This window comes from Siniperca chuatsi, linkage group LG18 (genome assembly GCF_020085105.1).
Source record: "Siniperca chuatsi isolate FFG_IHB_CAS linkage group LG18, ASM2008510v1, whole genome shotgun sequence".
Taxonomy (NCBI): domain Eukaryota; kingdom Metazoa; phylum Chordata; class Actinopteri; order Centrarchiformes; family Sinipercidae; genus Siniperca; species Siniperca chuatsi.
This window is the reverse complement of record NC_058059.1, coordinates 14337545-14350471: the sequence shown is the minus strand read 5'-3', so window position 1 is coordinate 14350471 and position 12927 is coordinate 14337545. Positions and strand designations below refer to the sequence as shown.

Here is a 12927-nt window from a genome sequence, read left to right as displayed (position 1 = left end):
ATGATTGAGGTTACTCTCAAAACAAAGAGTCTTAATCGGCAAGACATATATTTTCCCTGCATTTGGGCTTCAACAACCAGCTAATGTGGAAAAACATAATTTTGTCTACCATCTAATGAATGTTAGAGCACTGTCACATTTTAGCATTATTTATTACAACTTGCATTAATTTGCCTATTCTAAATATATCACTGAATTCATCACGGCTGCGTGCTCCAGAAAGTCGTCGACTCTCGAAGAAAGCGGAAGTGGTAATACATAAGTGTTTCATTCCGGATGTGTGTCTTTGCTCCATCTAGCAAGTTCCTGGGCGATCAAAACAAACACAGCACACACAAACAGTAGCTGATGTCAGTGAAAGCTACTGATGTTAGATTTTAGTCTGCTGTTTCATCATGCTACTGAAATCATGTTGTATTTACAGTATCGGAGTTTTTTCCATACTGACTTTGATCGTGGGTATTTCTTTGGTCTTGTCTAACGTGTTTCCACATTTCGTACAGTCGATGGTTAAAAAGGTAAGCATCTTATTCAGGCTAACGTTTTATAACAACTGTTAACGATGGATAATCGCTAAATAAGCTAACGTTAGACATTTTGGTGACCGCTAATGTTAGCTAGCGTGATTTGACAAAACAGCAAAGACAGTCTGCTGTGTTTGCAGACAGCTTTAGGTCTTTGGCTGACTTACGAAGCTCGACGTTTTACTAATGAGTCACATTTAGGTTAGTTATTTCAAACGGCTCACTATGTTCGGCATGTTGTGAATGCTGCTGCCGATACTGACATAGACTATAAATACATAGTATGTAGTCAGTTTAATGAACTAACCTTAATTTTTTAGCTGCTTGGGGGGGATGAAATGGCTGATGAAATTCTGTCACTAGCATTCGCATGGTTATCATAAACTCTTTATTTTTTTTTACATATTCAAAGGGGTATCATCTGGCATAGTTTTCACAGTTATTTTCGTCTATTCCTGCTCTGTGATATCCTCACCTCATTGGCCTACTTTAATGCATATCAAGGCATATCATGACAGCTAATCCAGTCATGTCACCACTTGGTTTAATGCGGTTTGTGAGGAGCTTAGTCAGCAGCAGACTAACCATTCCCCTAAGGTGACACATTTTTCACTGTGCAGGACACTTAACCCACTCCCCTTTGTCCCACATAGGAAGTCGTTTTGAAGAATGGCACAGAGGCGTTTGAGGCCTGGGAGAATCCACCAGCCCCTATTTACATGCAGTTTTACTTCTTTAATCTGACCAATCCCCTGGAGGTGCTGGATGGGGAGAGGCCCGCTGTGGTGGAGATTGGACCATATACATACAGGTGAGAGAGGAATAGGAGAAAGACCTAACTCTCATTTCTCTATTCATTTGCTCTATAAAACAGAAGTGCCTCACAGAACTAAAGGAGGGGGAGGGAAAGGCCATGGCATTCAAGATGCCTCCTTCTAAACTATTAATATAATACATGAATATAAATAAACTGAATAAGCCAAATTGTCAAGTCAGTAAAAAATGTAAAAACTGAAAAGCCCCTTACTTACAGTTCTACGGGTATTTCTGGGGTGAGTACAAAGCTTTTTTGGCTGTCTCATAGCCAACCATGTTGCAGTTGCACATTTACAGCTCATACAATGGAAACAAAGTCTGTCATCCCTCAAGGTAGAACGGTGCCAAAAGCTGATGATTAGATTAACTGAAATTCAAAGAGGAAAGAAAGGATCCATAGATACACAGGGCAGTGGTGCACATGAATGCAGAACATGCACAAGCAATAGATTATAAACTATAACATCTTTCGATTGATAAAGAACTTAAGTCCACAAAGCTATTAATTATCTATTAAGAATTGTTCAGAAAGATTTAGAAGTTTTGAATGGTACTCTTGACTTGAAAGAATAATGGTGAAGGTGCCAAGTTGAAAGAATTACAACAACAAAGTTTAACATAGTAAATTTAGGTTCACATAAATAATGTGACTATAGTGCATCTTGTTGGGAAAACCACCAAGCAGATAAAAACACTAAAGCTGCCACACACAAAATATGTTTGATTCTGCATTTATTTTGGGGTGGAAAAATTAAAACCATGTTTCTACCATTACTAAATGTATTGTCTTTTCAAAAATGACAGTGACAAATTGCAGAGACAGAAGCAGAGAGATAGTAGCGTGGTCCTGTCTCTGTTTGCGTCTCCACTCTCAGCACTGACAGACACATTAGCTTTGTACAGCTGCCAATTTGTCTCACTGAGAAATCAGAATTCTACTGCTGACATATTTCTATTTTTCCTTCCTTCTTTTCTGCCACAAATCATTGTACTGTGCCCATAGGCAGCTACAGACAGCTACTCCAATACTTGAAATACCCTGTGGTACATTTACATACTTGTAGAATCTTGAAGTTCCTATTATTCTTTAAACCCAACTTTGGTAGATGTCTTACCACACACCTAAAAGATGGTTCTCTTATTTTTTTTGGCACTGAGCTTCTTTACAGTCACGCTGGAAGCTGAACAGTCACACATGTTCTGCTCTGAATCACTGATCAGCACCTCATGTCGAGTTGTTGAGAAAAGGCCATTATTACCCACTTCCTGACCTAAACTTTCACATTTATATGTTTATATGTTTAAAGTTACAAGAAAATGATAATCAGCTGTGTAGAACAGATAACCAATAACGTTAAAGGACACCTCTTCTTCCTGCATTATGCCATATTTAAGTCTAGTATATGATTTTTTATACATAATTTTATAATTATTTAACAATAGCCCTTTCTCTGCAACCTGAGGTGCAGATACTACATGTGTAGTAAATGTGAGATTCTTTGTAAGTTGTAAAAGGCTTTACATGATGAATAATACCATCCTATTTTTGTGTTTTATTTGGTACTAATATAATGTTTTGTTTAATATTGCAAATGGGATATTTGGCTGCAGCTCTGTAACAAGGAACATCATTTAACGTCTTTCAACCTTAACCCAGTTGTTCTGTTTTTCTACACAGAGAGTACCGGCCTATGGAGCATGTGAACTTCCAGGATAATGGCACTAAAGTAACAGCTGTCAACACTAAGACTTATATATTCGAGCGTAACATGTCCCGAGGTCCAGAGAGTGACCTCATCAGGACAGTCAACATCCCTGCAATGGTGAGCCACAGAAATCCATGAATTACTAGTGTTGTTTGATGATACATCATTGAGTCACAGTAGTATTATTTTCTAGTTTCATTTATTTATTTTATTGAGCAGCAACATACAAACGAGGACGTTGTGTTTTATTAATATTTTAAGTAATATTTTTAAAGTAAGAGATCAAAGATCAATAGATTAATGTGTCTTCCATGTAACAACAAGGAGTAACATTACTTTTGAAACAAATAAGAAGTACTTCACGCTATGGAGTAACAACACACTCAGGTTACAGCTATTTATAACATAATAAACAGTAAATATCACTGACTCTTAGCCCAGGCGTTTTGCCTCCCCAAAAGGTTATGAGATGATTTTGGCAGCCACAAAAGAATAAAAGGATTGTCTAAAAAAATGTGCAAGTTATTAAGTTTATATCGTTTATCATTCATATGATGCATGTTGTGTAATTCTTTCCACCTTCTACTGATAATAATTCAACTAACTTTACTTGGCACAGGAATTGAATAGTTTAATTGTACACTTTACAGTTTAGTACATGTTATCGAGTAGTTTTTATCTAATATTCTTATTCTGTTCTCTCCAGTGTTAATATTTATTTTGCTTTATTAGATGTGATTTCCTTTTACTGTTACAAAAACATAGAAGTAAACGATGTATCACAGCACTGAGACTGATAATATGGTATGTTCTGTTGTAATGTGCTACTGTAATGTGAACTCTCCTATAGATTATTTTTTATTTTTTTTACATGTTACTAATACTTAAATAAATGATTCATTCTATTACGTAGTCTTCTTTATTGAACTTATGCAATTAAGTTCTTTACATAACTGGTTGTCTTTAACAAGATCCCTTCCCTTCGTTCTCCTGGTAGACGGTGATGGAGAGATTCAAGAACGACTCTTTCATGGCCAATGTGATCTCTTCCTACATGCGGGGCACAAACGAAAACCTCTTCACCACCCGCACAGTGGGAGAGCTGCTGTGGGGATATGAAGACGGCCTGCTCAAAGCCCTTAGAAATTTCCAACCTGATCTGGATGATGTTTTTGGACTCTTCTATAAGGTCTTATTTAAGCATATGAATACATTATTGTATACTTTGTACAGACTGGAGGGTGTATATTCATAAAAAGGTACACAATATATCAGAAAACAGCACAGAAACTTAGAATCACAGAAAATCAAGAGTTTCTGATTAATTATAAAGAAACTGGGTTTTTTGGACTCTCTTGTGTGAGAGCTGTTTGTTGAAAATATTCATTTTTTCTCTTACAGAACAATGCTTCCAATGATGGCGAATATGTGTTCTTCACTGGCCAGCAAAACTACAAGGACTTTGCTAAAGTGGATACATGGAATGGTGAAAGGTAAATAAGTGATACAACAAGTGATTGTATCAGTACCAGACAGGAATACGATCAAGGCTGGTTTCATCCTGTGTGATAGCATTAAGGGATCACAAAGTCAGTTTCCTGTTGATTTTCACTGCCATTGTCATATCACTGTCTATGTAATGTTTAATGAAATGATTATTTATGTTAGTTAGTTATCAGTTACTCAGTTGGTTATCTGTGCCACAGAAAGCTCACTCACAGGCCCTGTATCCTTCATCAGAGCTATTTATGTCAAAAAGCCACACTATCTTTGTCTCTCTTTTAAAACCTGTTTCAGACTCTTCTGTTGTGTCTGTCAGTACGGTATAACGATGATCTTCTATGCTTGACTTGCTAGAGAGCTAACACTGCACTTTAAGGAGTAGTTTGACTTTTTAGGGAATACACTTATTTGCTTTCTTGCAGAGATTTGGATGAGAAGATCAAAGCCACTCTCATATCTGTCAGTTATATATGAGGCTTTAGCCAGGAGACGGTTAGCTTAGCTTAGCAAACAGACCAAAATGTCTACTATTGCTTAAACACATGAAGGACTGCTGTTCAGCAGCCGCAGCCACAGCTTTAGCCAAGCCTTTTCTGATCTACAAACATTTTCGGTCTTGAAGCAAGCCCACACTGTTTGTAACATTTAAGAAACACATTTTTTGCCTAACAAATTGGTTCGCAGTCCTTCATTTGAGCTGACAAAGGAAACGTGATTAAATACATAAATGACATACTGATAAAAAAACAAAAATATTAATAAAATTATTTTTTGCGTGTATGCATGCAGCTCGCTGAATTGGTGGACGTCTGATGAGTGCAATATGATCAATGGAACCAATGGAGCATCTTTCCATCCAGTCATCACCAAGAATGAGACGCTCTACATGTTCTCCTCTGACCTGTGCAGGTGAGTCGACTGCCAAGTGTTTTACAGACAGCTAAGGACCATGCTGCTGGAAGACTATATATGTCCACAAAGATAATTGGGCATGCACCAAATCATTATATATAGTTTTCTGCTTCCTCTTTTGCTGAGTCATCATTTTTCTGGTCCTACCTGCCTGGCTTGAGTTGCCTAGTGAAATGTCTCTCCCCTCCATCATCCTAAGAATGTCTTCCTAAGCCTTTTTCCTCAGCATTATTCATGTCTGGTAATGGGATTAATGATACAAATTTAGCCTGGCTGTTTGCATGGCTGGTCAATGTTGGCCTCTTGGTATGAGCTTACTACCTATTTAGTGCTGCTTAAAACAACTAATATCAGCTCACTTTGACATCAGAACTGAGAGTGTAGCATGTGCAGGTCAACTCACGGCTGACTGAGGTTGTGAAAAGACAGCCAATGGTTATGAGGCAGTAACATGTCAAAGACCAGCACAACCTTTGCAGCCTGCAAAGATTAACCAGCATCCGACTCTGTTTCCAAGGTCTCTGTACGCTATGTACGAGGACGATGTGACAGTGAAGGGGATCCCTGGGTATCGCTTCAGTCTCCCTAGCAACGTGTTTGCCAATATTACCCTGAACCCAGCCAACGCAGGCTTCTGTGTCCCTTCTGGAAATTGCATGGGCTCTGGCGTGCTGAATGTCAGCCCATGTAAACAAGGTGGGAAGTGCATTAAGCAGCTGGTCTGCATGAAAAAACACAAGAACATCATGAGTGAAATGCACTCTTGGATCTTCACCAGAACTGTTGTTTTTTTCTGAATCTGCTCTGCTGAATATCTTTCATAATGTTATTCTAACTGAATCTTTTATGTGTTTCCAGGAGCTCCCATCATAATGTCCTCACCACACTTCTACCAGGCAGATGAGAAATTTGTTCAGGATGTATTTGGCATGAGGCCTAACAAGGAGCAGCACCAGACTACGATTGATATCAATCCGGTAGTAATTTCAACTTTAATTGTTAAAGATCCCCTCCAGACATGTTTTTAAGACATATGAAAATACTCTGTGTGGAATAATAATTTGTGTCTGGTATTTTTCCCTCAAAAAAAGTTAAATCAACTAGTTTAAAATTCTTAAAATTACATCTACTCCTTGACTTATTGAAAAATCCAGAATCTATGAATATGGAAATATATTTTTTATTTCTCTTACTTCACTGTAAAAACCATTCATGTTTACCACTAGATGGTGAACTGTCTCAGCTTTGTTACACACGAAATAGACCTTCTTTTTTATTTTTTTAACAATGGTTAAAAATTAAAGCAGCGGTACATGGAATGGAGCTGTCACCAAAGATAAGCTCTAATAGCTCTTATCATGTGCAATACTGTAATAACTTGGCTGAGCCTGTGGTAAATCCTTGGGAAGCAGATAGAAAAAAAACACTTCCAGGAGCACATTGTGACACTGGACATCTGTTCACCCTTATACATAGATTTGGTGTAATTTTAATCCTGTGAAGATGTGGAAGTGAGGTTACTATTACTATAATGTAGTACATTTGAGAAAGAAATACAGAGCCATATTCTGTGATGCATCACATACCTTAGTGCAAGATATATACAGTATATATTTATACAATCTTTTTTTTTTGCCAGTGTTTCGTGTCAGTAGTGGTATCCATAAGAGAAATTGCTAACAACATTTGACAGATACACTCTATAATGAAACCAAGGGAAAATGTACTGTAAATGATTATGTAACCTGTCAAAGGATTTTTTCTAAGTTTTAAAAGTAAAGTAGGAGCTAATACATTGCTCATAGTGATTAACCCTTGTTACAAAATGTGTATCATTTTCTTCCGGTCCTGAATATGACACTAACTGCTGCAAGTAAGCAGACAGACTACAAAGACATAAACAGTGAAGAAGACATAAATAAGTTAAAGTTAAATTATAATACAGAGTTCTGTTTTGAGTCTTTCAGATTGTTATCTTTCGTTGGCAGCCATGCAGTGCTTGCTTTGCATTAAGACTTTATATAACTCCCTTTGCCTTTTTGCTGTGTATTTTTAGAGGTCTGCATTGGTGCAATTAGTCTTACATAAGCAAAATGAAAAATGGATCGTGATGCATGCATATCAAAGATGGTAAAATATTTAAGGAAAAGGTTATTGTAAATTACTAAAAAATATGTGGACAAGAACATTTTGTCTGTTTGCCTAACCAGTCATGCAACTGTGACACATACACTTTCATTTCATACTTAGTCATGTACACTTCATTAACACCAACGTGTAAGGTGGTGTTATCAAAGTTGAGATCAGTCTTTGAAACCAGTAAACAAGCTACTGTTTTGTCTGTTTTATCCTTCCTCCTGTACTGTAATCTTCACTGTGCCAATGCAGGAGATTATTGAGACTGGTTAAAGTCCTGCAACTTATGTCATAAACACTGGGTTGCGGTGCCCTGTACAACTTCATGGGTAGAGCAAACCGCCTTCACTGCCAGCTTCAGGACTGTGATTTTCACTTGGGCTGCCTACAATAAAGATGTACGCAGATACAGCTCTGTTGCAAAATTCACACAGTGTCTTGACAACATGTGGTATTGGTGCTGAATATGCTATAATGAGGCATATATGTTCATACATCAGGAGTGACAGGTGTGCGTGTAGTTCTGCACACAGGTCAGCGCTCTTAAGTTTGTCTTAAACCACGTGTTCGCTAACAAAGTTTAATTCTGTTTTGCAGCTAACAGGTATCATCCTGCAAGCAGCAAAGCGATTGCAGGTCAACGTGTATGTCGAGAAAATCCCCACCTTCAGGTAATCAGCTCATCGCCTTCATCTGTCTCTGTAGCTGAGATACTGCACCTTTTGTCATATTGGCTTTGATAAAGTTGTAATAGCTGTATGGCTATGGTTGTCAGTAAGATAACTGTAAAGAAATTTTGCCACCATCATCATCATTAATGGACCCTTGGACAGTCACGGCTCACTTGTTATGCATCTATTTGGCATCTGAAGGAACAAACACTGATAATGATCTTGAGTCCAGACCGAACAGATGTACATGTTGTCAAACTACAGGTATATATAGACAAACTAAATGTACACTATATTATGTACACACTGAACAGCATGCCCAGAGAGATTTAGTCGTTCAAAGACATTAACAGTTTTCTGCATGTCTCTTTGTCATTTATTTATTAACTCATAGGCGAATTACTAATTATTATTATGATATTAGGTAAGAGATTGTGAATAATTAAATTTTTTTTTTTTTAGTCAAACAGGAACCGTGAGGACAATGGTCTTTCCCGTGGTTTATCTCAATGAGGTACAAAAACACACAAACACACACACCGTTTTGTCTTAGTCATATACTGAACACTGGTTGCCACGTGGAACATACACCCTCATCAGCAATCCAAACTGAATCCATATTTACACCACATTCAAAGGGCAAAGAGTTTCAATGACCTTGTTCACACTTGGTTCATCCACCTGTCTGTCACAAGAATGTGTCATACATAATATCCCAGACACCATTAACATGATTTCGAAATGATACATCTCATTGCTGAATTCCACCATTCAAACATTACACTAGTTGGCCCACTTTGAAATGCATTTATGTTAAGAACAAGATAATGTTGAGTATGTGTTGCAGATTGGCTCAGACAGTGATTTGTTTATGAAGTGGACTACCAGTGTCATTTAGCCTGTGTACTTAGTTAAAATTTGTCCCAGTCATTTTTCAATACACACTTTACTTGTTTTTGTCCTTTTAAAATTTGAACCTTTGTTAAAATTAGCCGGAAATTAATTGCTGTTCTGTCTTGTAAGACATACTGTAGATGTGGCAATAAAGCTTTTTTGATAGTTGACAGTTTGTAAGTAGAGCCTAATGTGAAGCACACACTCTTATGAGAATGCTTAACCTGTATGGAAGCAAAGAAAGGTCAAAATAATTTTATGAGCAACTGATTTCCTTATTGTGAATTTTAACCACTACTGAGTACTTTTAGTGTCATTGAATTCATAGCATTAAAATATTTAAATTTATAAGCCATCTATATGAATTTATGTGGTTTTGTAAATTCAGAGACTAGATTTATTTATCAGGTTTAAAGATTCAGATAGAAACTGAGTGTGCAGGGTTATCAGTCGCTCTGAACTTCTTTTTCTTGGATCATGTGATCGATCCTTAGTAGCTCAGATGTTCCAAATTGAACTTTTCATCGTGAACTTTGGTGTATGAATTTGACTTATTCAAATCTTATTTTTGAAAACTCCTTAATGTCAAGTTTTGGAATTTGCACAACTTCAAATAAACTTCTGGAAATTTCAAATCAGATCACATACATTCAGACAGATGGTTTTCAAATGAAATACTGTGCTATAAATTCAGTTACAAATTCAACATTACATATCGAATAGTGGTTAAATTTCAATTCAGTTGCTTATAAAATTCTAATCCTGACAACCTTCTTTGCTTTCAAATTATTAACAGACATGAAATGCAGAATAACAAAGTATAAAGTTTACTCTAATAGATAATCTACCTCTGACAGTGTGTTTATGTTATGCTGAAGTCTACCTCTAATCTCGCTCTCCTGCCATCTTCTCAGAGCGTCATCATCGACGAAACGTCAGTCCTGAAGCTGCAGATGATTGTTGCCAAGCAGAATGTCGTGGTGAACATTCCGTTCATGCTGATTGGTCTAGGCATCATTCTGGGAGGAGTCTTCATGTTTCTGATGTGTCGACAGAAGGTCCCTGAGGTGAGATAGTCATCAATGGGTTTGCGTGGTCATTAGAGCTGCAACTAACTATTGTTTTCTTTTTCAGTCAATCTGTTGATTTTGTTTTCCTTTAATCAATTAATTGTTTATGAAATGTCAAAAATATTGTGAACAATCTTCACATTGGACTGGACCAGACAATATTTGCCATTTCTGCTTGACTAAACTACTATCACGATTAATCGATTATCAGAATTGTTATTAATTAATTATTCATATTAATTAATAATAAATATAATAATCAATTAATTAAATAATCATTTCATCTCTAGTGGTGATATAGAAAATTCTGTTCTTGTGTAAGTTTTGATTTTCTGTTGTTTATTTTTTGAAATATTATTCAGAGATAATGTTATAGTGACAAGTTAAATATGTATATGTACATTAAATATGTTAAATATTTATGTACATGTCACTTAAAATACATGTTTTTCAGCACTTTCTTAAGGTAACGTTTTTGTGTCTATTTTCATTTTTCAGAGCACTGCTGCTGAACGACAGCCCCTGCTCTCTTCATAGCACAAAACAGGATGTGAAAGGAGGAGAATTGCCATGTTTGCAGTATAAGTCAATATTTCAAGGCTTCAACTGATCTGCAGTATTTATCATCAACTCCAAAGTAACAGTTCCCATTGTTAACCAGAGTTCCACCTTTTAATCAGTTTTTTTGATCTATTGGTTTTAGGAAACAAAGTGAAGAGGACTGTGTTACAGGGTTGGGGTTAATGTCTTCCTTTCAAGTCTGTTGTAATGATGCTAAAATACCTTTTTAAATTTTTTTTAATGAAATCTTAAATTGAAAACGTCAGGGCTTGGTCTGACTAATTTATTACTAGCAAATGTTAAAAGTTGGTGTGAAAACGTTTGTAATTATACCTGCACTTAACACACACATGCTTTATTTTTTATGTTATGAATATTATTTCTGTTGCCTAAAATTTGTTGTTCTCAGAAAAAGTTTCTCAAGTCATTTTGACATATAATGAGTTGGATGTTGTGAGAATATCACATTTGATGGTTTTTGTTCAGACTTTTCTTTCAGTGTCTTGGGCTGGCTGGAGCTCTGAACCTATAGTGAACTGGAAAAGCTTCCTTTTTAAAACCATGTACTTTGTCGTAGCCTTCAATGGAAATCCAGTAATCCACAATACATGTAAATAGTATAATAACATCCAAGTAGTATTACTTCAACAGTAGTAGTGTAAAGGGAAGGTTTTTCCCTGGTGTGGAGTATGATGTTTTGTCTCATGATGGTGTGAAGCATATTTTCCCTCATTCAGTCATTCATTGAATTTCTACTGATATTATGCTAAAATTAGTGTATGAACAGCTTCATGCTACTACTACTACTGATAAATATTTGACCAAATGGAAAATTGTGTTATACCTTTTAACAACTAGGAATTGTCCACGATTTTCATGGTTAAATTCTGCACTCCTAAACAAAATATTATCAGATTATTACAACTTTATCTAAAGATTTGGGGGGCAAAAGACATTGTTTTTTATTGGGCTACAGCTGATTAGGTTACCCATTCTTAAAATGCAATTGATTTTCTGTCCAGCACTACACAGAATGTCATTAATAATGTGTAATTTTCTTTGAATTTGAATAACCGCTGTGTCAAACACATCACTAACAGGTTATCTAATTTTGTTGTCGTCTTTATTTTATATGTAAAAAAGAATGTTGTTTACACTACTACTCCTACATAGTAAAATCAATATGAAGTCACTGTTTACATACTCTCAATAGGTTACGTACAGTATCTAACAATTTGCACATTGTCTTGTCATTTGCTACAACTTCAATAAACCTGCTTCATATTCTCTGAAGGTGTGTTTTGTATTTCCTCAAATGATTTGATCAAGTACTGTATCATCACTTACCTTGCTTTTTCCTTTTTGTATAGAGGTCACCAGTAAAGCATGAATTACCTTATGACAAACTTCAGGGGTTGGTTAGTCTGACTAAATTATTATTGGCAGATGTTAAAAGTTGGTGTGAAAACTTTTGTAATTATACCTGCACTTAACACACACACACCCCTCTTGATTGCAACATCAATCAGTAAAACTAAAAGTTGTACAGAGCAACAGAGCACTGTAGTATTTTGAAAGACACTAGTAAAGATGCTAAAATCCCTATTTTTTTAATGAGATCTTAAATTGAGTATATTTTCCTTTTTACTTCTAAATATGGGATTTTGAAATTAAACAACAATTGTCTGGAGTCAGAACTGAACTAATCAAACCTTAATTTAAAAAATACTCCAAGTGTCATTATTTGAACATAACCCATATTTTTATGTGAAGTCGCTGCTTTTCTGTGTGTGTGTGTGTGTGTGTATTAGTGTGTCTATACGACAAATGGCTATAGAATTGAAATAGTGACGAAGGAATACTGTCACCGTGTGTTTTTAAAGGTTGGCCAATAATCTGTTTTTAGCACGGTCTGGCGTGATTGTTCAGGCATCAGTAAGGAGAAAGTTTATACAGTTGTTTTAATGCAAGAGAAATTTGTAATAATTTTGTAACAATCATTTCTAACTTTTTTATTGTCGCAAAGTGAATAACAGTCAAGCTGTCCAAAACTCCAAACCTACAAACCTGCTATATAATGTATGTAAATAATGAATGTTCTTCTTTAAAACAAAATTATCTCTTAAGAGTAGTC

At 36.0% G+C, this 12927-nt stretch overlaps 1 protein-coding gene across 1 annotated transcript; it reads left to right on the top strand.

The window, feature by feature from the left end:
• Nucleotides 1-275: 275 nt before the first annotated feature.
• Nucleotides 276-12086, top strand: scarb2c (scavenger receptor class B, member 2c). The gene is made up of 12 exons (XM_044175214.1): nt 276-518; nt 1178-1335; nt 3019-3163; nt 4044-4235; nt 4448-4539; nt 5339-5458; nt 5979-6157; nt 6320-6438; nt 8195-8268; nt 8731-8782; nt 10077-10229; nt 10731-12086. Exons 1-12 carry the CDS (start codon nt 396-398, stop codon nt 10767-10769), a joined length of 1446 nt encoding a protein of 481 aa, XP_044031149.1. The 5' UTR covers nt 276-395; the 3' UTR covers nt 10770-12086.
• The last annotated feature ends 841 nt before the right edge of the window (nt 12087-12927 follow it).

What these genes read in the sequence shown, in the direction of transcription:
- scarb2c (XM_044175214.1), top strand. Translation starts at nt 396, where the DNA reads ATGCTACTGAAATCATGTTGTATTTACAGTATCGGAGTTTTTTCCATA. An exon ending in TTTTTGGACTCTTCTATAAG is followed by an intron (nt 4,236 to 4,447) that starts GTCTTATTTAAG and finishes TTTCTCTTACAG; the next exon opens with AACAATGCTTCCAATGATGG. An exon ending in GAGAAAATCCCCACCTTCAG is followed by an intron (nt 8,269 to 8,730) that starts GTAATCAGCTCA and finishes TTTTTTTTTTAG; the next exon opens with TCAAACAGGAACCGTGAGGA.